General features: G+C 46.7%; 1 protein-coding gene across 1 annotated transcript in view; it reads left to right on the plus strand.

The window, feature by feature from the left end:
* The window catches only part of LOC115082246 (hedgehog-interacting protein-like), a 133,694-nt gene that overhangs the window by 46,620 nt on the left and 61,792 nt on the right, over window positions 1-25,282 (plus strand). Inside the window, exon 5 of the mRNA XM_029586494.1 lies at window positions 8,156-8,237. Within this exon, the coding sequence (XP_029442354.1) occupies window positions 8,156-8,237 (82 nt within the window). The remainder of the gene's footprint in view (window positions 1-8,155; window positions 8,238-25,282) is intronic.

Consider the following 25,282-nt stretch of genomic DNA (forward strand, 5'->3'; position numbering starts at 1 on the left):
TGGGGATGGTATCGGTGGGGTGTGGTATCGGTGGGCTGGTTTAATTTTCTTGAGGAGGGTTTCTATTTTGGACGAGGAGGTGGTTTCGAAGGAGTGTAGGGTCGTATGCGGAATGTTTGGGAGGTTGAATGAGGAGGTGGTGGAGGGGGGAAAGCTTGATGCAAGCTTAGAAATTTTGTCATGGAAAAAGCGGGCAAGGTCATCACACATGGTCTTATTTTTATTGTCTGTATTGGGGGGCAGGTAGTTTTAGCAAAGTCGGATACATAGGAGAAGAGAGCTTTAGCATTGAATTGAATATTGTGAATTCATAGGGCGAAGAAGTCAAGTTTGGTGTTGTCGATAGTGGTCCTATAGAGGGCAAGTGTGGATTTGTATGAAGCCTGAAGTGAGAGGGAGGGGTTCATACGCCATTTCTTTTCTAGTTTTCGTAGGTTGCGTTTGAGTGTTTTTAGTTCACCTGTGTACCATGGTTTTTTGTAGTTATGGGAGGGATGAAGTACTTTGGTTGATAGGGGGTAGATGTTGTTGGCGATTTCGTTGGTAGTATTGTTCCAGTTGGATAGGGCAGATTCGGGGTTGGAAATTTCGAGATCGTTGAATGCATCGGTGAGGGAGAGTATTAGGTCATCTTTGGAGCAGGGTTTTCTGAATTGGAAGGTTGTGGGTTGTGAGGTTTGGAGGATAGAGGATTTTGTAATGGCGAGTTTAGTTTTAATGAGGAAGTGATTGGACCAGGGAACAGGGGTGCATTTCGGTGTTTCAGAGTGGAGGAAGTGGGAGTTGATGAAAATGAGGTCTAAAGTGTGGCCTGCTTTGTGTATAAGGCTTGTAATAGTTTGCGTAAAACCCATAGCGATCATAGAGGCTAAAAAAGCTTCTCATGAGGGGGAATGGGGGTTGGCGTCTACGTGGAGGTTGAAGTCGCCAAGTAGGACAGTAGGTATGTCCATATTGATGTTGTCGGCAATGAATTCAATAAGGGGAGAGGCGATGTTTTCAAGGAGGCCTGGGTGGAGGTAAAGTAGGGCATATTTGGAGTTGAGGGGATTTAAAGAATCTTATTTCAAATTTGGGTGCGGTGTGAACCTTTTGGGGTGTTAGTTTGAGTTCTTTTTTGGCTGCTAATAGGATGCCGCCTCCTCTTTTTTTGTTCCTCGGTAAGGAAAAGATGTCATATAAGTGACTAGGAAGTTGGTTAAGAGGGACAAGGTCGGTTTGTTTAAGCCAGGTTTCTGTTATAGCACAGATGTCTGGGTTTTCATCAAGGAGAAGGTCATTCAGTATGCGTGTATTTTTGGTTAGGGATTGGGAATTGAAGAGAATAATGGAGAGGGTTGTGAGGCCGAGGAACTGTGTCAAGGGGGATAATAAGATGGGGAGGAGGAGTCTTGAGAGAGAGATTGGGTTGGAGAGGAGAGGTTTTTTTAGAGCTGCATGGGGAATAATGGATGATGGGTATAGGTTGGGATGCCATGGTTAGATATTGAAGTAATGAGGGTGGGGTGAGCAGTGGTATAGGAAGTGACTAAAGAGTGACAGTGGAAGAATGAGAGAAGGGAGGAAGTAGGGGTTAGGGGAGAGGAGAAGTGCTGGTTGGCAAGGGGGGGTGGCAGGATGAGGAGTAAAAGAGGAATCAGTGGATGGTGGTTAGAAGCAAGGGTGAGGGTGGACAGGAGGGAGGAGAGAGTGGTTGCAAAAGAGATTTGAGGGAGAGGAAGGATGGAAAGGAAGCTTCAGGGGTAGCGCAAAGGGGCGCACTAAGGGGCAGGCCCCTTTGTCGCGCTCCATTGATGTGCGATGCTGGCGCGCGGCGCCTACGGCTCACCGGCACGTGGTTAAATAGTTCTGTACCATGTCGTCACTCAGAGGTCAGTAGGTGGGCGGCGTTAACAGCAGGCTGGCGCTGGGCGGGTCCGATCGCGGGCCTGGGAGGTTGCCAGAGGTGGTGCTTCACCGTTGAGTTGGGCAGGAGGGTCGATTCCTGACCGCGTGAGGGCGGCGGTATTGGGGCCGATATCCGGCCTCACTGGGGCTGCGGTGCTGGAGGGGATTTCCGGCATCTTTGTGAAGGCGGTGCTGGGGCCTCTATGAGAGCGGTGTCGGCTCGGGCGCTGAAGCAGCGGCAAGTCCGGCACAGAGGGGGCAGAGAGCTCACCGGCGCGTTGTTAAATAGTCCTGTCTCACATTTAGAAGGCAGTCTTATGTTTAAGTGAATGACCAGCTCTGTGTAGAAAGAGAAAGTGAGAGAGAATAAACCCACCAACTCAACCTTGATTCACCATAAACTTCTATTGCATTAAAGGGTGGATTTGTGCTGCCTCAGTGATTTACATCGAGAAGCTGTGGTTATTTGGAGAATTGTATCCTGAGGGATTCAAAGCCGACAGTGAGATGTTTCTGGATTGTGTACAAAGACAAAGAGTAAAACTCCATCTTGCCAGTATATCAGTCCCACATGGGCCCCAGTGGTGATAATTTTATGCACATTTAGCGATATCAGACAATTTTTGGTACTTTGCATTGCTATATTTATGCTAGATTTACTGTTAAAATTATTCAATCAAGTACTAAGTTACCAAAGTAAGAGACCTCTGCATAATTGTCTGTTTTTGCAGAGTGTGTTATTGACTTGTTATTCCCCTGCCCATGTGATAGCTACTTGTGGATGTCCACTACACAATGTTATTTCAAATGTTTTATTTTGATTTGCTTCCAGTAAAAGTGAAAATTCTTACACCTTGTCAGTGAGTTTAGATCTACTGAACCAAGTGGAAATATCACTGCTCAGAGAATTTGTGCGTGAAGACCAGATTGTGGTATTTGGAGTGTTTCTGGGACACTGTCTTACCCCTTTCAATTGAGCAAACCTGAAAGAATTTATAATATTGGGTTTTTTTATGCTAGCTACCCCTCTCGTGGCACTAGGTAATCTAAACTACCTCAGTGGGGGGGGGGGGCTACACTTTATAATGAAATTCCTTGATCACTGTCAATACACAGGTGCATCTGAACAAAGAATGTATTCCTTGAGCAATAGATTTTTGCCACTGTGGCAACAGTGCTAGACCTCTGTCCATTATTATAAAAAATTTGGGTCATTCATCAAGCCGCATTAGGGTCTCATCACGCAATAAACAAGTTCTAATGCGAAATACACGTGTGATATTTATCGTGACTTGTTAGTATTTAAATATGATAATGAGTATGCAAAATCCAGAAAATTATGGAATTAAAGTATTCCCTCTGTATTTCATGGTATAATATCGCATACTAATGCTGGATTTAACACGGGAAATAACTTTTTGATTTGTGGTGGGGGCAAAACATTTTTTATCATGCCATAGCAGCCATTATCACAGGATAGCAGTAATTATCGCATGCAATAAAATGAGGCCTTCTCTCAGATACTCCTATACCACCCTAGTGAGCCAATAAAAACATCTTTTCTTACCTGCTCTCTTTCCTAAAGCTACAATGTTAGGTGGAAGTGTACTAGTGGTGGGATATGCAGTGCTTCAGGCTGCTGAACAGCAACAACCACAACAACAGGGAAGGGAGATTCTAACGCCTCCTAGGGAAGAACCCGTCACTGGAGCCAGAGCTGCAAGCCCCACTAGTGGAGCGGGATGGCCCCCATCAGGGCTTGCAATGCAGGAGAGCATGCAGGTGGTACAGAGAGCGCATTTTTCATACCTGCACAACAATGCTGGGGGATGCCTGTGGAACATGTGGTTAAGAGGTATCGCCTGAGCTCTCATGGAATTGGATCAAGAACTCAAGAGGGGACCTGAATCCTGTCACTTAAAAGTTCCACATAATACCGGACCTCACCAAACTATTGTGCGCCCTGCATTTTATGGCATCTGACTCATTCCAATCAACAGTCAGGGTAATCAGGGGAATGTCACAAATATCTTTTTCCCGCTGTCTGAGCCAGGTCATAACAGCTATACGTGGCCACATTAATCATTACATCAGATTCCCTCATGAAAGGCAGGACTTGCTGGACTTGAAATAGATCATGGCCAGTGGCAGGGCTCCACAAGACCAGGCCCTACCTCAACACTAAGGCAGGAGATAGCCTCATTGGTACAGGTCCCAACTTTGTTCATGGCCAGAAGATTCCCATGGCACCATCTATGCCTCGGTGCAGTTGAGACATTCGGCATGACAGGCCACAGCGCGATCAGTCAAATATGAATGAAGTGCTTCAGTACATAAGCCCAAGTGTCCCAATTCTGTGTGGAGGGCATGGCTGGAGCCTTCAATGCATCCATGCACTGTTCGACAGGAAGTTCTGAAACAAGTAATATGGAACACCTTGATTCCAGCCGCTACCTTGGCAGAAATAGCAGCCACAGCACAGAGGTCTGTGGTGGTCAAGCAGACAGTCCTTAGTGATGATGAACCAATGTGGGTCTCTGAAGAGATGTCTTTCCTCCTTCTTCACACAGAGGATCCCCCAACCCATGGGAGCCAACTGTTGGAGATGGTGAAGAATGTTTTGGCGTCTTGGGCCCAGGAGTCCAGGAAAGAAAGTTGGAACTTCTTCTGTCCAAGATGGAAGAAATGTTTACACATGGCAAAATGGCTCAAAGTCCTACTGTTCCTCACTTCAAGAGCTCCCAAATTTTGGAGTCAGTCATCACCATATAGTAGTCAGTTCCCCATGGGTGGAGTAGTCTCTGTTCATTCTGAGTTCTTACCAGATATTTTCCTGTCAGAACAGCAGAAGTCTCTTTCTCATTCTAAAGGAGTTGGAAACCAAATTGCCTCTGTGTGATTATTGGTGCTATACACTGTGGAGATTATCAGTACTGTTTACAAGGCTTGGAAAAGAGTTATGTACTTTGGTTAATGAAAAAAGGGACTTAAAGCTGTTTCCCCCCACCCCCATTTCCCTCCAGGGAGACCTGGACCTCAGAATTAAAAAGCTATTCATGGAGCTATTCATGGTTACAGATAGGGATTATTTTATTTCTATATGCCTTTGGGCACAGAATGAGGGTTCTATCCCACCCAGGGATCACCTGTAAAATCATGAGTGGAGTGGAATAGGTAAATAAAAATTGGTTGTTTACTCTTTCAAAAAATACAAAGACTAGGTGACACTCCAAGAACTTACTAAGTAGCACATTTTAATCAAATCAGATAAATCACTCAACGCATAGTTAAGATCTGGAATTCATTGCTGGAGGATCTGGTAAAGGCAGTTAGTGTAGACAGGTTTAAAAAAGGTTTGGACAAGTTCCTGAAGGAAAAGTCCATAAACTGTTATTAACCAGATAAACTTGGGAAAAACCACTGCTTTTCTGTGGGCATAAGCTGCATGTAATCTATCTACTATTTGGGATCCTGCAAGTTACTTGGGACCCAGGTTAGCCACTATTGGAAGCAGGATACTGGGCTTGATTGTCCCTTGGTTTGACCCAGTTAGGGTTGCCAACTAGTTCCAGATTTTCAAGACAGGTTGATCCAGTCCTGGTTTTACTCTATTGTGTACACAGACATGTTCATTGTTCCCTTGTTCATTGTAATTTCCCTTCTCAGTTACTTGTAAACCGACATATGTAGTAGGGAAATCAAAACTACAAGTCCTTGCATGCATTAGTAGCATGGGATTTATTTATTGTTTGGGTATTTGCCAAGTACTTGTAACCTGGTTTTGCCACTGTTGGAAAGAGGATGCTCGGTCTGACCCAGTATGGCAACTTCTTATGTTCTTCTGCAATGAAGTAAAACCGGACTGGATCAACCTGTCCTGAAAATCTATAGTTAGTTGGCAATCCTAGACCCAGTATGGCGGTTCTTATGATCCCAGGATGAGAGTATCCATTCAGTGGATGAGTCCAGAAATTCTAAAAGTGGACTTCTTGTGCATTGCACTGCATCAAGTGACTCTGTCTATCGACACCTCCACAAAGAAGTGGGAGGCACACATCAGCGTGACATGAACCCAAGGATCATGGTACCCAGTGAGGAATGATCTGCAAATCAACCACTTGGAGCTGAGGACTATCTATTATATTCCAAGGGCTTTCTCACAACTTTTTTCAGGGAAGAGAGTATTGATCCAGATGGACAACCAAGTGGCTATATTCTTTGTAAACAAGTAGAGAGGTACAAACTCTTACATCCTCTTCCAGGAGGCCCTCCAAATCTGGTTTTGTTTAGTTCATCACAATGCCCATCTCTAAATGATCTACCTTCTGGGAATCCATAACAGTTTAGCAGGCTGCCTCTGCAGAGTGCTTGTAACCTGGATTTGCCACTCAAGAAAGTAGGAAGAAATTTCTGGAGATAAAGCAAGAAATGATGTCTCTTGGAGTGTACTTTATTGTTCATTATCCTTATAAATGCCTTGATAAAATTCCAAATTTTTCCTATATTTTTTATGAACCCACTCAATTGCATTTGTTCCTTAATTATAAAAAGTTGGGAAGTCCTCAGGGTCCCTGTAATGGTTAAAGGTTGACAGGCATCTCTAGCAAACAGTGGTTATTTTGGAGAGTTAGACTTATTGTATATTTTCTTTTTTCTTTTTTTTTTTCAGTGTCAATCCCTCATTGGTAGTTATGAGGACCCCCCGCCCCCTCAGTACTTTTGTGGGATAGTAGACTGTTGAATTATGTTTGGATGTTATGTGATTTATTTTCTTATTTATATTTGTAACAGAATGTCAAATTCTGCCTCCTGTAGCTGTGTTTGCCCTTTAGTGCCAGCAGTGTGAGTCAGAGGTCTCCATCCACTCTCTGCCCATTTGTGTGAGGTCAGTGTATTGTAGGTGTATTTATGTAGTGTAACCACTCCTGATTGGGGGGAATCTGTGGTTTAACAACACTCCTGTGCCCATGTGACATAGGAAGAGTCAAGAATCAGCCTTAGCTCAGAGCTGAGGGATCAGGTGTCCCTCCTCGCAGAGGGTGCCTGAGGAGCCTTATCCCCTCACACGGTTGGCCTGGGGAGTGAGGAGGCAATTCTAAGTACTGGAGTGGAGTGGAGGAGAAGGATTTTAGGACAGACATTCCTGGAAGTCCTAAAGTTGATGAAATGAGTTCTGGAATATGAGGATGAATGTGCAAAGAGATGTCAGAGGAAGGGCAGCCTGCTTGACAAAGTTCACCAGAGTCAGAGACTGGTTCAGCTACATTTAGTCCAAGACTCAAGAGAGAGAGAAAGGAGGACCTTGGAGAAAAGATTACAGCTACCAAACAGGTATTGGGAAGGCCCTGGGTAGAAGGGGTACCGTCCCTAAGATCTGACCTATTTTGGGGGAAGATGTATGAAGGGGTAAAAGAGACTGTATTTATTTTCGGTGACTTTTTGGGGGGATTGAGTTACAGTGTGAGCACTATTCAGAAGTGTATTTTTGGTCTTTGTCTTTTCCCTTTCATCAGTCAGTAAAGATTTTTATTTTGATCAACAGAGCTGGTGTTCTCATGATCTTTTTGGCGTGCTTGACTGGTATGCAGGAAGAGGCCCCTTTAGTACAAAACCCTAAGGGCCTTGAAAAGACTATACTTCCCCCCACCTTGTGTTGGATCCCTGGGGGGAGGGGGAGTCACTGGGCCTTGTGTGGTCCTTTACCCTCCCTGTATACCACCTGCCCAAGAGCTAATTGAGACGAGGGTTACTTATATTTGCTATAGAACTGATATTTCATGTTTCAAGTTTATCATAATGCAATTTTGTGAAATTTATAAAGAGAAAATTTTAAAAAAGAAAGAGCCATTCTGATGGTTTAGTGTCAGCACTAAGGAGACCTGGGTTTCATTCCTGGACCCATTTTCTGCTCATCAGTTTGGCAGAGGCTGAGGGATGCTGCAGAAGCAGTGTTCACAGCTCCCCCCATGGCTGAGGAAATTCTCTTTATTGCACAACAGTGGTACCTGCAAGTGGAATTCAGGATGTTGTTGTGATTGGCTAGGACGGAGAGGGAAGAAGCTGGGACCTACTCTGAAAAATAATAAAACCCCCATTGAGCCTCAGCTTCAAACCACCTATTGTAAATTATTGAGTAGGGGTTCAAACTGGTTCTGGCTGGGTTGAAAGCTTAAGGTGTGGAAGAAGTTAAACCAGACCAAATATTTGAACACAAAAAAAAAACCAGTACAAAATTAACTTTCCATTTCTGTGTCTATATCTTTTACAGGTGAGGTCTATATTTTATCAAGCAGCAAAAGCATGACACAGTCTCACAGCGGAAAACTCTCTAGGATTATTGACCCAAAAAGGTAACCTTTGCTTTCCCCTGCTCAAGGCACATAATCAGATCTGTCTTACAACTAAGAAAGAAATAATTGTGACACAGCATCTGAAAAGAACTATAGACTTCCTGCAAGATTTATATGCAATAACAAAAACATGGGAAAATGTTGGCAACATTGAGAAGTCTTGTTCAAGGTCATAAGAAGCTCATGGTAATGTTCCATGCCCCCACCACCCTTTGTGTGAAGAAATATTTTCTAATGCTACTCCTGAGGCCGCTCACTTGGAGCCTCCTATCATTAGTCTCTTTTTCTAGAAATTCCTTTCCATTTCTTGTGCCTTAATTATACCTGTCAGTCATTTGCATGTCTCTATCATATTTCCCCTGTCTTTTCTCTCCTCTGTGAAAAATAGGACATTTAGATACTTAAGAATCATTTACTGGAATTTTGGTGCAGCCTCCGCACAAATCAATACCGTTGTTATGTAGAACAAGAAAGTGTTGCGTTGACTCCCTAGGGATAGAGAAGTTTAAATATTATATGTCCTTTACAGTAGACCCTGTGGAGGTAATTTTCAAAGAGATACGTGGGGCTTGCATGCATAAAGTCAGCATATATGCATGTATTTATGTACATATATGCTATTTTATAAACTTCGAGAGTATGCGCATACTTGCACTCTTGCTCGCAAATGTTAAAAGGGAAAAAATGGGTAAGCTAGGGGTGTTCTGGGATGAGATTCAGAAGTATATGCATGCAAGTTGCTATTTTGTAAATGGTACACATGTATACATTACCGAAATTGTCTAAACATATTTACACCTGCCAGTTCACCTGCCAGTTCCCTCAAGCCCAGTGTCCTGCTTCGGGTTCAAATCAGACTTATATTTTGTCTGCAGTGTTTGTATGTGACGTTTGGGTGAACTGGTAGGGGTTCAAGCTGAAGTGCTGAAGGGCTTGTGTGAACTGGTGGCAGTATCAGCGAACTGGTGATTCCAAGGGTGTGCACAAGTATGCGTTCTTAGAAGTGGAAAACCCACATACTTTATAAAACATCTGCTACCCCTCCCCTCCCCAGTGTTTAATTCTGGATTCTTATTTGCGAACTGTTACAGTTTTATTATGTACCGTGTTTCCCTGAAAATAAGACCTCGTAGAGGTTTTGCCAAATTGCTAAATATAAGACCTCCCCCGAAAGTAAGACCTAGCACATAATTCATGTAAACGATCAAATTAGCTACGGTATTCCCTCCCATACAGTAACGCGCACCCCTGCCGTTTTGCCGCGCGTTTAACCTGCTAACTTACCGTCTACCCTTACCCCTGCGTTAGAGGCAGGGGTAAGGGTAGGCGGCAAACTTTCCCCCAGCCCCCGCTCACCTACCCTGGCCACGTCCATGGGTGCTGGTCTCCGGGGCAGCCCCAGTCCTCTCCCCTCCTCCCGAAGCAACAAAAGCGAAAAAAAAGCGAAAAAGCAAAAAAAAAAAGCGAAAAAATAAAAGTTGCAAGAGAGAGAGGGGGAGAGAGGACGGGCAATCCTACGCTCGGGATTGCCAGTCCTCTCCCCTCCTCCCGAAGCAAGGCGCGAAAAGCAGCCTTGCTCCGGGAGGAGGGGAGAGGACTGGCAGTGTACGGTAAAGCAACGAAGTGACTTATTTTTTCACAGCCCTCCTCCGGAGACAGATCGCGGCTCCCCTGCCTCCCGGCGAAGATGGATGCCTGCACGGGCGAAAGCGGCCCCTGTGCGTGCGATTGGGTTGCTCAATGCGTGACGTCACGACGTTTGGCGTCACGGCATGTGACGTCACGCATTGAGCGGCCCAATCGCACGCACAGGGGCCGCTTTCGCCCGTGCAGGCATCCATCTTCGCCGGGAGGCAGGGGAGCCGCGATCTGTCTCCGGAGGAGGTCTGTGAAAAAAGTAAGTCACTTCGTTGCTTTACCGTACACTGCCAGTCCTCTCCCGCTCCCCTGCCTCCCAGTGAAGATGGATGCCTGCACGGGCGAAAGCGGCCCCTGTGCGTGCGATTGGGTCACTCAATGTCGTGACGTCACGCATTGAGCGACCCAATCGCACGCACAGGGGCCGCTTTCGCCCGTGCAGGCATCCATCTTCGCCGGGAGGCAGGGGAGCCGCGATCTGTCTCCGGAGGAGGGCTGTGAAAAGGAAGTCACTTCGTTGCTTTACCGTACACTGCCAGTCCTCTCCCCTCCTCCCGGAGCAAGGCTGCTTTTCGCGCCTTGCTTCGGGAGGAGAGGAGAGAGGACTGGCAATCCCGAGTGTACCGTAGGATTGCCTGTCCTCTCTCCCCTCTCTCTCTTGCAACTTTTATTTTTTTCACTTTTTCGCTTTTTTTTTTCCGCTTTCGTTGCTTGCTTCGGGAGGAGAGGAGAGAGGACTGGCAATCCCGAGCGTAGGAGAACCGTCCACTTCCTGGTACCTGTCATTTCAAATGTCATTTGAAATGACATTTGAAATGACAGATACCGGTACCAGCGTGTCCGTGAAGCGTTAGGCCAGCGCACCCAGGATACTGTATAGCGCTCTATACAGTAAAATGGGTTGCGCGGGCCTAACGCTTCACGGACACTTCTTACCGTAGACGCAGCTTGCATTTTTTAAATTTTCTGTATAAAGAGCGTCACTCTTTTTCAATCAATCTGTGATTCTATGAGCACGCAAGCCCAAAAGGGAAGAGAATGCAAGCTTTGTTTTGTTTTGTTCAGCAACTGCCCTATATATTGGTGATATAATTGGACATCTAGATTAATAAAATCTCATACAAATTGCTATAAGAAGGAAGGAATCAAATTAATCAGATTAGTCTGAGTTTCCTTTCTTCTGCATTCTCTCAAAGATCAACAAATGAATGGAGAAGAATGGATAGAAATGGACAATGTGCTCAATGCCTCGTTCTCTCAGGATTCAGTAACATCAGTGGTCATTTTCTAGGTTTGAGTCAGCAGCAGCCTCCACCTTTCAGTTTTTCCCAATGGAGAAAAGGAAGCAAGTTAAAAATGATCCCAGCAGGCAGAAGTAGTTGAATACAGGCACCGAGGCAGGGAGAGCAGGCCCTCGAGGAGCGAGTTCATTTTTTTGTTCAACAATATACCGGTATGTGAATTCTTCTTCATGGAAAAATAAGACATCCCCTGAAAATAAGGCCTAGTGCATCTTTGGTAGCAAAAATTAATATAAGACACTGTCTTATTTTCGGGGAAACAGGGTATGTAAAATATACGCCTGTATTTTTATAAAATGGATGTTCCTGCATTATAAATGTTCACACCTATTGAAACAAAGATGCGTACTTTTCTGCAGAAGTACACAATATTTTATAGACTATTCAGCTCCTACCTCACAGATTGTAAAATATTAGCACAAATCTGGCCCCTAACCCCTATACTACTACCTAAACCTCATCTCGACTTACTAGGTGGTCCTCCTATAGAGATATAAATAGCTTACTACAACAGTCTCGCTCGCTCGCTCGCTCTCTCTCTCTCGAGAGAGAGAGAGAGAGAGAGAGAGAGAGAGAGAGAGAGAGAGAGAGAGAGAGAGAGAGAGAGAGCTCCAGCTCTGAGACTAGTAAGGGCTTCCAGTGCCGACCAAACATAATTAGCTGGGGAAGGACGGAGACAGCAGAAACCACTGAGGTCATAAGAGATAAATTAAAAAAAGAAATGCATTCACGTTGTTAGATTTTCATCTTGAACATAAGAACATAAGAAAATGCCATACTGGGTCAGACCAAGGGTCCATCAAGCCCAGCATCCTGTTTCCAACAGTGGCCAATCCAGGCCATAAAAACCTGGCAAGTACCCAAAAACTAAGTCTATTCCATGTTACCATTGCTAATGGCAGTGGCTATTCACTAAGTGAACTTAATAGCAGGTAATGGACTTCTTCTCCAAGAACTTATCCAATCCTTTTTTAAACACCGTTATACTAACTGCACTAACCACATCCTCTGGCAGCAAATTCCAGAGTTTAATTGTGCGTTGAGTAAAAAAGAACTTTCTCCGATTAGTTTTAAATGTGCCCCATGCTAACTTCATGGAGTGCCCCCTAGTTTTTCTGCTATCCGAAAGAGTAAATAACTGATTCACATCTACCCGTTCTAGACCTCTCATAATTTTAAACATCTCTATCATATCCCCCCTCAGCTGTCTCCTTCTCCAAGCTGAAAAGTCCTAGCCTCTTTAGTCTTTCCTTATAGGAGAGCTGTTCCATTCCCCTTATCATTTTGGTAGCCCTTCTCTGTACCTTCTCCATCGCAATTATATCTTTTTTGAGATGCGGCGACCAGAATTGTACACAGTATTCAAGGTGCGGTCTCACCATGGAGCGATACAGAGGCATTATGACATTTTCCGTTTTATTCACCATTCCCTTTCTAATAATTCCCAACATTCTGTTTGCTTTTTTGACTGCCGCAGCACACTGAACCGACGATTTCAATGTGTTATCCACTATGACGCCTAGATCTCTTTCTTGGGTTGTAGCACCTAATATGGAACCCTACATTGTGTAATTATAGCATGGGTTATTTTTCCCTATATGCATCACCTTGCACTTATCCACATTAAATTTCATCTGCCATTTGGATGCCCAGTTTTCCAGTCTCACAAGGTCTTCCTGCAATTTATCACAATCTGCTTGTGATTTAACTACTCTGAACAATTTTGTATCATCTGTAAATTTGATTATCTCACTCGTCGTATTTCTTTCCAGATCATTTATAAATATATTGAAAAGTAAGGGTCCCAATACAGATCCCTGAGGCACTCCACTGTCCACTCCCTTCCACTGAGAAAATTGTCCATTTAATCCTACTCTCTGTTTCCTGTCTTTTAGCCAGTTTGCAATCCACGAAACTTGTAATAATTGTCTAGAAAGGACTTGTAATATTTGTCTAGAAAGGACTGAAATACCTTATCTGAAATAAAAAGCAGATAAATATTTGTAATATTTTCAAGAGGTCTTTGTCATCCTTGCTAATGCTTAGAGTACAGCGTTGCAAACCTGGCGTTTTGCATTAATTTCTCAGATCCACTACTCTGTGTAGCCTTGACCAAGTCACTTAACCTCCCCCTGTATAGGCAGCTCTTTCAGCCAAGGAAAATGCAACCATATGTATTATCTGCTACTGAACTGCATATGTTTGATGGCGCTGTGTAAATAAGAAATATTGTGGTTACATACACACCATGAAAAATTTTCCATGCTCATGGGAAAACACAGAAGAGACTCTCCCCACTTATTTTTACATGCTGGATCCAGCTGTGGATATTTCTATGTAAACTACGGCACAGCATATACAGTCAATAAGTCTTGTTGTTTCCCATGAATGTGGCAGATTTATTTTTCTGGTTTTGTTTGCATGCTTTATCTATATCACTTTGCAGCATCTAGGCCACATAGGGGCTGCCTATGTTGGGCACATTGGGTTTTAAATGTTTTACTATTGTTGTATGTTTTCACTGTCCTGTACTGAAAATATTTAATTTTTAACATTTGGAATGAAAGCTAGTGTAGGAATAATTGCAATTGGATGAGTGAACATCCTTCCAATTAAGGAACGGGCTGGGAGGGAACTTTCTTATCCCTAACCCTACCCTTCCTACCTTTTCCCCTCTCCTCCCCGACCCCTAACCTAACCCTAACTATCCCCATTTGTTTTGTTTTTTTTACTTACTGTTCTGTCAGAGCAGAAGCAACTTCCGCGCACCGGCCAACTGCTGGCACGCACTTCCCCAGGACAGCAGCTGATGGTGCTGTCCTGTCCTGCCGCTCCCATCCTGTCCCTTCTGACAGACCCGGCACTTGTGCCGGTATTGAAGTTTACGTGCATGGCCGGGCCTGTTGTAAAATGCGCACGGCACACATAAGGCCCGGCAACGTGTGTAAACGCCGAAAATTACGTGTGTGGGCCTTTGAAAATTTACCTGTGAGTACATACACAGATTACTTTGCACAAAGTTATGCCTGCGCTTCAGAAGATGTAACTTGTGAAATGTCATTTTGTGAATATTTTCTAAAATCAAAAAAGTGCGCACATATATCCCGACTGCACTCCAACTCTGTCCCCCACCACCCCTGCCATCTCTCCCTCTTCCAGAAACCCAGATTGTCTCTCTGAAGTTCAAGCAAATGTGCATGCCAAATTGGGCTTCTCGCATATATTTACTCAACCTGAGCCCAGGTCTTTTATGGTTGAGTTATTTACATGCATATATCCCTGTTTTATGTACGTAAAAAGCTTTAAAAATTCGGCACTAAATGAATAAGCAAAGCGTTTTTGACTAAAGCAGAGTCTCTGGATTGGTAACTACTATGTACATATAATTCTGCTTTTCATTTCCTGTCAGGCTAGACTGGTAGGGATGTAGGCATGTCTGAAAGGTCATCTGTGTGTCAGTCTTCTAATCAGCGCATTGAACTTCAGTGGCGGCTTTCTTTTAGCTTTCGAGGCCCTTAGAAAATGTGGGGCTCCCAGTGCTTTCTTAACAGAGGGAAAGAGAAAATACAAAAGCAAATATTCAAATTAAAAAAAAAATGCTTGCGTTTTAGTAAGATTACCAGATTTTTGGTAGGCAAATCTGGGACACTCGTTCCAGTGAGTCGTGGGTGGAGTGGGGTTGGTGTTCCTCCTGCAGTTCTGGGATTGAGGAGTTGTTGTAGCTGGGGAGGGGGGGGGAAGTATACTGAAATTGCTGCAGGGGATTGGTTCCACCCAGCCTGGCAGCAATACCATGTCCAGGCAGTAGTCAGCTACACTCGTTGCTGCCGAGGAACAGGTGGAAGCATCCTGCAGGCCATAGTCCGCCCGACTCCTGTTAGGCAACGCCGGGAAGTTCCCCCGCCGGAAAAAGCTTGAACAACCAAGTGTTACGATTCCCCCTGTTGCTGCGCTACAGGAGGTATCTCACCTTCTCCCCCGGAGGCTGCTCCGAAGCCAGGGCCTCGCCTGAGTACCATCCAGGATTGCTCCAGGGCCTGGGAGGCCTAGCTGTTCTTGAGGCCTGCCTGAGGCTTGCTTGTGCTCGCTTGGACTTCCTGGTTCCGGCCACACCCTTCTCCCTAGGGGCTGGCCCGCGGCACTCCACCTCAGTTATAGGGCCAGCAAGGGGCGGTCCAAGTGAACTCCTCCCAGGGAGTTGCCTGCATACTGCAGTATAAAAGGACTTTCTTTCCACTTCCTGTTGCCTTCGGATTGGCGTTGCACATTGCTGTGTTCTGTCTGCTGATCCAGGTCCTCCGTGGTCTGTGCTTCAATGGCTCCCTGTCTGGTCCTGTCTCTGAAGTTGCCTTGATGTCTGTTCCTGATGTTGCCTGATGTCTGTTCCTGATCTTGTACCTGTTCCAGTTCCTGATCCAGTTCCAGATGTTCTGCCCTATGTCTTCGTCTGGCTTTTGAGCCTTCTGTCCTGTTGGGCCCTGGAGTGGCCAACAGGAGGGATTCGTCCCTGTGCTCTGGAGCTTCCCTTCCTGCCAGCCGATGGGGCTTCGGATGTCATTGGTCCCGGCATCGGAGTTCCTTCTCGCCTGGATCTTCCCTGCGCTCTCCTGTTCTCAGCGTGGTCCGCGACCAGCCTTCCTGGGCTGTGTAGGGCGCGTATGGGACGGGGTGGTCCGCGACTCAGTCCTGCGGGTGGGCTGAGTAGGGCGCCCTGAGGGACAGTGCCCATGTCTCCCTTTCCAGCCTTGTCTGTGATGTCTCTGCACCAGCCCTCGTCTCCGATGTCTCTGCACCAGCCCTCGTCTAAGATGTCTTCCGTGTACTAAGGACTCTGTCTGCCCTCGTCCTCCGTCCGGCCTGCCGCCCTTTGCCGTTACCCAGCAGCAGGTCCAAAAGGGCTTGGAACAGTCGGAGGACCGTTCATCAACCAACATTGCGTTGCTGGTTGCCATGGGCGTGCAGGTCCGGCTGAGGGTCAGACTCCGCTCCTTAACCCCTGCTTCAGTACCTGCCTGGCTCACCATGCTTGCACCGGCTCACCTCCCACGGTGTGGCTTGGGGCTCCTCCCTAGGTCTCGCCGGGGCCCAAGGGCTCCTCGCGCCTACGATAGTACCCGAGGGCCTCCCAACCCTCGGCCCGTCAGCGGCGTGGTGGACGCGCCCGTAACACCAAGTGTCAGTATATGTATATACAACTGTCTGATGCCTAAGAAACTATTTAAGTTTTCTTACCACAGTGTTAGTGACCCAGTTTAATCCGTCTGGGATACTTCCTGTACAGAAAGGAAATAGTTATCAGAAAGCCAAATTAGCCAATCCAATTCAGCTTTTTTCAGAACATAAACATTCTCTTTCTGTAGGATACATATATAGACCATAACACTTTTGAATTGGGTTCCTTATATTGGTTAATTAATATTTTTTCAGGAAATAAAACAGCTTTCCAAGCTATTGGTGTCACTTGATTTTTTGGCTCAGTGTCTTGCTCCTTTTTTCATTCTTTGCTAGTCTATATTTCTTTTTGTTTATTTTGCTTTCTGTTTCTCTTAGGTATCCTCCTTCCTTTTCTTTTCTTTTTTTGTTTTAGTTCAGTCTTTTCTTTCTGCATTTCTTTTCTTCAGCACCAGTCTAATATTTTCTCTCCTTTCTCCCTTTTCTCTCTCAGTTTCTTTTTTCTTCCTTGCTTCATCTTGCTTTTCTTAACAGAAGCATAGAAACATGGCTTCAGAAAAAAGTCATACGGCCTATCTAGTCTGTCCATCCACACCAACTATTCAGTTTTACAATCCCTACCACCCCCTCAGAGATCCTCTGCGTTTATCCCATGCTTTCCTGAATTCAAATACTGATTGTCCTTGTCTCCATCACCTCCATTAAAAAGGCTGTTCCATGCATTCACCACCCTCTCTGTAAAGAAATATTTTCTAAGGTTACTCCTGAATCTATCCCCTTTCACCCCTGTCCCATGAGCCCTCATTCTCCACCCTCCTTTCCTTTGAAAAAGGCCTGCTTCCTGTGCATGAATGAAAACCTTGAAGGTATTTAAATGCCCCTGTCATATCTCAAATTTCCTCCAGGGTGTACATGTTTAGATCTTTAAGTCTATCCCATTATGCTTTAGAATGAAGACCACTGATCATCTTAGTAACCATCCTCTGGATTGACTCAAACCAGTTTATATCCTTTTGAAGGTGCAGTCTCTATAACTGTACACAGTATTTCAAGTAAGGTCTCACCAGGGACCTATACAAGGGCAATATCACTACCTTTTTCTGCTCACCATTCCTCTCCCTATGCAGCCATGCATTTTTCTGTTTTTTTCTGCCATTGCCTTGTTCACCTTTTTGGCTACCTTACGATCATCAGATTGATGACCTCCAGATCCCATTCTTCTTTCGTACTTAGCAGAATTTCACCCCTTGGTTTTTTGCAGCCAAAACACATAACTCTGCATTTTTTAGAATTAAATCTTAGCTGCCAGACCCTAAACCATTCCTCAAGTTTTGCTAGATCCCTTCTCCTGTTTTCCATGCTTTCCTGGCTTTCTACCCTGTTGCAGATTTTGGTATCATTGGCAAAAAGCAAACCTTTCCTTATAATTCTTCCTCAGTGTCACTCATGAAAATGTTGAAAAGAACAGGTCTAAGAACCAATACCTGAAGAATACCACTAGTAACATCCCTTATGTTCTTTTCTCAGAGTGAACTCCATTTACCACTAGCCTTTGTTGCTTCTCCTCAACCAGTTTCTAATTCAGTTAGTCACTTAGGGACCTTACTAAGGGTGCTCAATTTATTTTTAAGTCACCTATGTGGAACCGTATTTACAGCCTTACTGAAATCCAAGTATTCTGCATCTAGTGCTTTCCCTTGATCCACCTCTCTGGTTACCCAGTCAAAGGGAATGAATTCCAGAAACTGCACTGTCTTCCATTTTAACAGTGATTCCATTAATAAAACCCAAATAGTCCATCCAGTCTACCCCTTCCTCTCTTCCTGTGGTACACACTCCTTGCTTAGAAAGGAGGATCTATTTTTTTGGTGGAGGAAGGAAGCCCATTGCACATACTTATTCTTTTCCCCAAGGCACCATGCAACATCACCAGCTGCTGCTTGAAGTTGACTGATATTTGGCTAAAAGACAAAGGGGTAGACTGGGAGAAATGGGGAGATGGAAAGAGAGTGAAGGAAAGGGGGATAAATCTGGGTGGCTAGGATGGAGGTGAGAACCAGAGGATGAAGATCAGGCTGGGAAGGCAGTGAGAGGTGGGGTGGGGAGATGGAAATGGAAACTGGGAGAAGCAAAAGGAAACGATATTGGAGAAGAAAATAACTGCTGTGTGCCATTGTTCTACTGTTGTTAACTCTATTTCCTGCATTATTTGGCAAATGTTGTTTTGGAGGGTGTGGTTTCAGGAGAGGGGTTAGTGGGTGAGACATGTCTTTAAGTAACTTTGCGCTCTCCATCCACCTACCTCTCCAGACTTCATGAAGTCAACAGTTCAGCCTTGAGCTGTATATGTGGTAGAATCAAACCTTGAAATTATTAGTTTTACTAGTTATTACAGCTAGAGAAGGTGGAAAATGAGACCTGTGTAACTGATACTGTATTAAAACCCTCATGTTTCATGTAGAGCCTTCCACATCCCCCACAAAGGAGAGGTTGTATACGGTAATATTTTCTCCCAAGAGCTGGAACTGTTAGTAAAGAAGGTGATCAAAATGGAGTCCAGGATTTTTGGGCTTCAAAACTGGTGAATTTCGGTAGAGACAAAACATCTGTTGTAGGCCCAGTACTGGAGAGAAAGTCAGTGCACTTTGGGTGTCTCTTATGTCCAAAGATGATGGCAGCAAGTGATAGAATGACCTTAAGAATTTGACTAAGACTAAAGTCTCCCATCACAGTAGAATTAAGCTTGACATGAGGAAACCTATCACGAGTCCTAATAATGCCTGAGGTTGAGCACAGGGTAGAGGCCATATTATCCCAGGAGCAGATGGAAGGTGGCTTTGACACCAACCAGCAGGTAAGAACAATTCTTTTAATTTTCATTATAAAATATCAAACTGATATAGACACTGTATAGAGTTTACATAGAAATTTAGATATAATAGTATTGTTACACATATGTAGAAATTAGTATGTCAACACCTGTATTGAATATTAAAAAAACCCTCTAGTTTATGTATTTAGCATTGTTAACTTTGAATTTATATACTGCCTGCTCATATAACAGTATACTATACTATTCATTTTCAGAGTTCACAGCCATAATTATTGCTCAACTAAATGTAAACCAAGTTCTAAAATGAATAAATAAATAATTTTATTTATTTATTCACACACAGACACATTTCTCACTATATGGCTGTTTTTCTAAGATGGTTTGTAAGTCCATAAATATTAAAGTATATCTCCTACTTATTTTCCATAGAACCTTCTATTATGACACTTCTTGAAGAGAAAGGAAAATTAGTTCTTACCTGTTAATTTTCGTTCCTGTAGTACCACGGATCAGTCCAGACTGTGGGTTGAGCCTCCTTTCCAGCAGGTGGAGACAGACTAAAACTGAAAGGATATCCTATATGAGGACAGAGCCTATTCTATAACCCTTCAGTATAACCATCGTCAAAGCAGAAAATAACAAAACCAGAATAGGATCAAGCAAGTAACCATAAAGCTCAATGGAGCAATTGTAGAACAATGTAAGAAACATGGTATAACTATACGCTCTTGCATATACTTGGTATTCAAAACGACCAAGGCTTCTGGTGTAATCGCTCAGTATTCTTGCACAAAAATGAAGTATTAGAATCTGCGAATCTGCAAGAAACAAGCTTCGAGAGGACAGAAATAAAGACAGACAGGGAAGGGCATCTGGACTGATCCGTGGTACTACAGGAACGAAAATTAACAGGTAAGAACTAATTTTCCTTTCCCTGTACATACCCAGATCAGTCCAGACTGTAGGATGTACCAAAGCTTCCCTAAACCGGGTGGGACCGAGACAGTCCCGCTCGAAACACTTGCTGCCCAAAAGAACCAAAAACCAGAGCTTGCACATCCAGACGGTAGTGTCGAGCAAAAGTATGCAAGGATGTCCAAGTGGCAGCCCTGCAAATCTCCTGCGGAGAGACCAATTGACTCTCCGCCCAGGAAGTAGCATGAGAGCGCAATGAATGAGTCTTAAGGCCCTCGCGAACCGCCCGACCTTGGCAAAGATAGGCCGAGGAGATCGCTTCCTTCAACCACCGCGCAATAGTGGTCTTAGAAGCCGGCTTACCCCGATTGGGCCCACTCGAAAGGACAAAAAGATGATCTGAGACCCGAAAGTCATTGGTGACCTGGAGATAGCGAAGTAGAACTCGTTTGACATCTAGCTTACGGAGATCGCCCCCAGCCGTACCTGCAATCTCCTCTGGGGAAAACGCAGGGAGTTCCACCGACTGGCTGACATGGAAGTTAGAAACAACCTTTGGTAAGAAGGAAGGGATTGTCATGAGGGATACCCCGGAATCGGAAAAACGCAAAAAGAGCTCCCGACAGGACAACGCTTGGATCTCGGAGATCCGGCGAGCGGAAGAGATAGAGATGAAGAAGACAGTCTTGAGCGTAAGATCCTTTAACGTAGCGCAACGGAGAGGTTCGAACGGAGCTGCACAGAGGGCCTGGAGGACCAGGTTAAGACTCCACGACGAGTAAGAGGACCGGGAAGGTGGACATAGGTGCTTGATGCCCTTCAAGAACCGAATCACGTCTGGGTGTCCCGCTAAGGAATGGCCTTCTACCCGACCCAGGAGAGAGCCGAGAGCTGAGACTTTTACATGCAGAGAACTAAAAGAAAGCCCCTTGGAAAGCCCTGTCTGGAGAAAAGAAAGGACCAACGAGACCGGGACGGAGCACGCTGAGACACCCGACTCTGCACATACAGATTCAAAAACCGTCCAGATACGCACGTAAGACAGAGAAGTCGACTGGTTTCGGGCCCGCAGCAAGGTGGAGATGACCTCTTCCTTGTAGCCCTTACGCCTCAGGCGTCGCCGTTCAAAAGCCAGGCCGCTAGACAGAAGCGATCGGCCTGGTCGAAAAATACGGGCCCCTGCCGGAGAAGCCGAGGAAGGTGGCCTAGCCGCAGAGGTCCGTCCATCGCCAGGTTGTCAAGATCCGCGAACCACGGCCTGCGCGGCCACTCGGGTGCTACCAGAACCACGGGTCCCCGATGGAGTTCTATTCTTCTGAGAACTTTCCCCACCAGGGGCCACGGGGGGGGAACACGTACAGAAGGACATCCGCCGGCCAGGGGAGAGCTAGAGCATCCACGCCCTCCGAGCCGTGCTCCCTCCAGCGGCTGAAGAACCGATTTGCCTTGGCATTGCGGAGGGTCGCCATGAGGTCCAGGTGGGGGGGACCCCACCTGTCGACGATCAGATCCATGACCATGGCCGAGTTTTCCCACTCCCCCGGATCGAGCGACTGATGACTGAGAAAATCGGCCTGAACATTCTCCTTGCTCGTGATGTGGGAGGCCACCAGGCACTGCAGATGTCGCTCGGCCCAGGTGAAGAGACGGCTGGTTTCTAGGGCCACCAGCGGACTGCGGGTGCCCCCTTGACGATTGATGTAAGCCACAGTGGTGGAGTTGTTGGACAGAACCCTCACCGCTTTGCCACGGATGAGGGGGAAAAACTCCTGAAGGGCCAAGAGCACCACTCGAGTCTCCAATCGATTGATGTGCCAGCGAGACTGAGCTGTCGACTAGATCCCCTGGGTGGACTGGGAAAGGCAGACCGCACCCCAGCCCGAGAGACTGGCGTCCGTGGTTACTATCGTCCACTGTGGGGCTTGGAGAGGCATTCCCTGTAGGAGATGAGAAAGGGAAAGCCACCACTGCAAGTCGGCGACTGTAGAGTCCAAAAACAGGAGGACTATGTGAAACTGTTCCGACACCGGCTGCCAATGGGATAGCAAAGCTTTCTGTAACGGTCGCATATGAGCAAAAGCCCAGGGGACTAGGTTGATGGTGGATGCCATGGATCCCAGGACCTGTAGGTAGTCCCAGGCCGTCGGAAGAGGTTGCAAGATCAGATTCTGAATCTGGTCGATCAACTTCAAAGCCCTCGCACAGGGCAAGAAGACTTTGCCCACCTGGGTGTCGAAGTGGGCTCCCAGGAACTCTAACTCCTGGGAGGGCTGAAGGTTGCTCTTGGAGAAATTCACTATCTACCGGAGAGACGCGAGGAGAGCCAACACGCGATCCACCGCCTGCCGACAAAGAGCCTCCGACTTGACCTGCACGAGCCAGTCGTCCAGGTAGGGGTGAACAAGAATTCCTTCCCTGCGGAGAGCTGCCGCCACCACCACCATGACCTTGGCGAAGGTGCAAGTCGCGGTCGCGAGGCTAAAGGGGAGTGCCTGAAACTGGAAATCCCGATTGAGGACATGGAAGCGAAGATACTTCTGGTAATCGCGGTGAATCGGAATATGAAATACGCCTCTGTCAGGTCGATCGAGGTGAGGAACTCTCCGGGGCGAACTGCCGCAATAACCGCTCGCAGGGTTTCCATGCAGAAATGTGGGATCTTGAGGGCCCGGTTGACTCTTTTGAGGTCTAAGATCAGACGAAAAGACCCGTCCTTCTTGGGGACGACGAAGTAAATAGAATACTGGTCTGCACCAAGCTCCTTCTCCGGAACCGGGACCACCGCGCCCAAACTCAGGAGCCTGGCGAGGGTTTGCTCCACCGCTTCCCGCTTGGACCACCTGCATGGGGAAAAAAGAAAAAGATCCGGTAGGTCGCGAACAATTTCGAAGGCGTACCCGTCTCTGATAATGACGAGGACCCACTGGTCTGACGTGATCTTGACCCATTCCTCGAAAAACAGGGAGAGGCGGCTGCCAAGGAAGGGGACTGAGGAATGAGCCAAGTGAACTTCATTAGGTGGCCGGCTTGGGGATGGAGCGCGCGGGCTGGCCCTCGCGAAAGGGACGATGCCCACGAAAGGGCTGCGACCAAGACTGAGAGCGAGAAGAATAACCCCTCGAGGAGGCACCCCGGCCACGTGGGGTATACCGTCTCTGACCCCGGAAGCGAGGATGAGAGGGTGTAAAGGAGCGGGATGGCCTCGGAGGGTCCTCCGGGAACTTATGGACCTTATTGTCCCCCCAAGGAATCCATAAGTTTCTCGAGGTCCTCACCAAAAAGGAGCTTACCTTTGAAAGGCAACGTGCCCACCCGGGCCTTGGAGGATGGATCGGCCGACCAATTGCGCAGCCAGAGGAGTCGTCTGGTGGAGACCGCCGAGGCCATCGCCTTAGACTGAACGCGAATGTGGTCGTAGAGCGCATCAGCCCCATAAGCAACTACGGCTTCGAGACGCTCAGTCTGTTCCGCCTCTGCTGACGGGAGGTCCTGGTTGCAGAGTAACTGTTGAACCCACCTGAGACCTGCCCGTAGCATGAGACTGCTGCAAAAAGTCGCACGAACCCCCGGCGCCAAGACATCAAAAATGTGCTTCATATGTGCCTCGAGCTTGCGGTCCTGGGCATCTTTCAGGGCTGTCGATCCCTCCACAGGGATGGTGGTCCACGGAGGGATTTTTAAAATTTCCAAACACTCCTCCGGGAGGGGGTAGAGCTTATCCATGGCCCGCGCCACCCAGAGGCCCGCTTCGGGAGCCTCCCATTCCTGCAGGAGCAACAGCTTGTGCATGGGATGAAAAGGGAAGGCGGTAGCCGGAGCCCTGAGTCCCGCCAGGACCGGGTCCATATCTTTAGGCAAAGAGGCCGTAAGGGTGTCTGCGGGGGGCCCCTCCAACCCCAATTCCTGGAGGACAAAAGGGATGAGGGGTTCCAGCTCCTCCCTGTGGAACATCCGTAGGACCCTGGGGTCGTCCCCCTCCAGGGAAGAAAGGGTTCCCTCTGCATCAAGGGAGACGTCAGAATCCGGGAGTACTGGGGCGTCGGGGGGGGGGGGGCACCCCCGGGACCACCCGCATCCGAATAGGCCCTGGGGGTTCCTCAGCTGGGCCAACAGTCAACAGCATGGAGCGGGGATTTTTTTTTTTTTTTTTTGCCGGGGGGGGGTCAAGGGGGGGACCTTCCTCCTCCTCCTGCAGGCTAGCTAAATAGGATTTATGCAGGAGGAGGACAAAGTCCTAGATTTCCCGGGTGGGGGAGGGGGGCAAGGGGGGGTCAGGGAATTCATCCTGGGGGCCCGCAGGGCTCAAATCGGGGAAAGACTGAGAAAAAATCGGCCCCCCACCCCAGGCAGCTCCGAAAACGGAGCCGCTGAAAAATCGGCCTGGCCATGCTGTGGGGACTCGATCCCCGGACTAAATTTGCCTGCCCTGCCAAGGAGGGACCTTCCCCACCCGGCAGGCAAGCAGAACAGAGGCCCTCTTGCAAAACCCGCGACGAGGGCTGACCACAGGAAAGGCAGACAGCCTGCCTCGACATAAAGAGAGCTGCTCTGAAGAAAAAAACTGCAGAAAAAAAAAAAGTTTGATTGGCAGCTTGCAGGCCCGGAGTGAAGCAGGGGGGAATCCTGCTGACTCCTGCCTTTCTGGCTGCCAGTTGAAGCCCTCTGAAGACCAAAATGAAAAACAAAATGGATCTACTGCTGTAAGGTAAGTTAAAAATCACTTTGAATACTTTTAACTGGTTTTTGTTTTTTTTTATACAGACTGAGCACAGCAGTGGGGAACTAAGCCCCTTCGGCAGCCAGAGAAGGGGGAGACGAGACCTGGACCACCAGACTCGGTCCCCACACCCTGAAGCAGCTACGGACTAAGGCTATGCAGTGCACAAGGGGCAAAGCCCCCCTGAGTCCGGCAAGAGCCAGGAGACGGGACCGTCTCCTGCACCAAATAAAAATTACAACTCCCTGTCAGAGTTTTGTTTTTTTTGTTTTTTACAGGAAGAAGATCACACTAGATCCCTAAGGAATAAGTACTTGCTTGATCCATGAAGAAAAGAAAAGGCTGACTAGCCTAGAGCAGGAGACCAAAGGATGAGCTGCTACACCTGCTGGAGACAGACGAATACTGAAGGGTTATAGGATAGGCTCTGTCCTCATATAGGATATCCTTTCAGTTTTAGTCTGTCTCC

This window comes from Rhinatrema bivittatum, unplaced genomic scaffold (assembly GCF_901001135.1).
Source record: "Rhinatrema bivittatum unplaced genomic scaffold, aRhiBiv1.1, whole genome shotgun sequence".
Classification (NCBI taxonomy): domain Eukaryota; kingdom Metazoa; phylum Chordata; class Amphibia; order Gymnophiona; family Rhinatrematidae; genus Rhinatrema; species Rhinatrema bivittatum.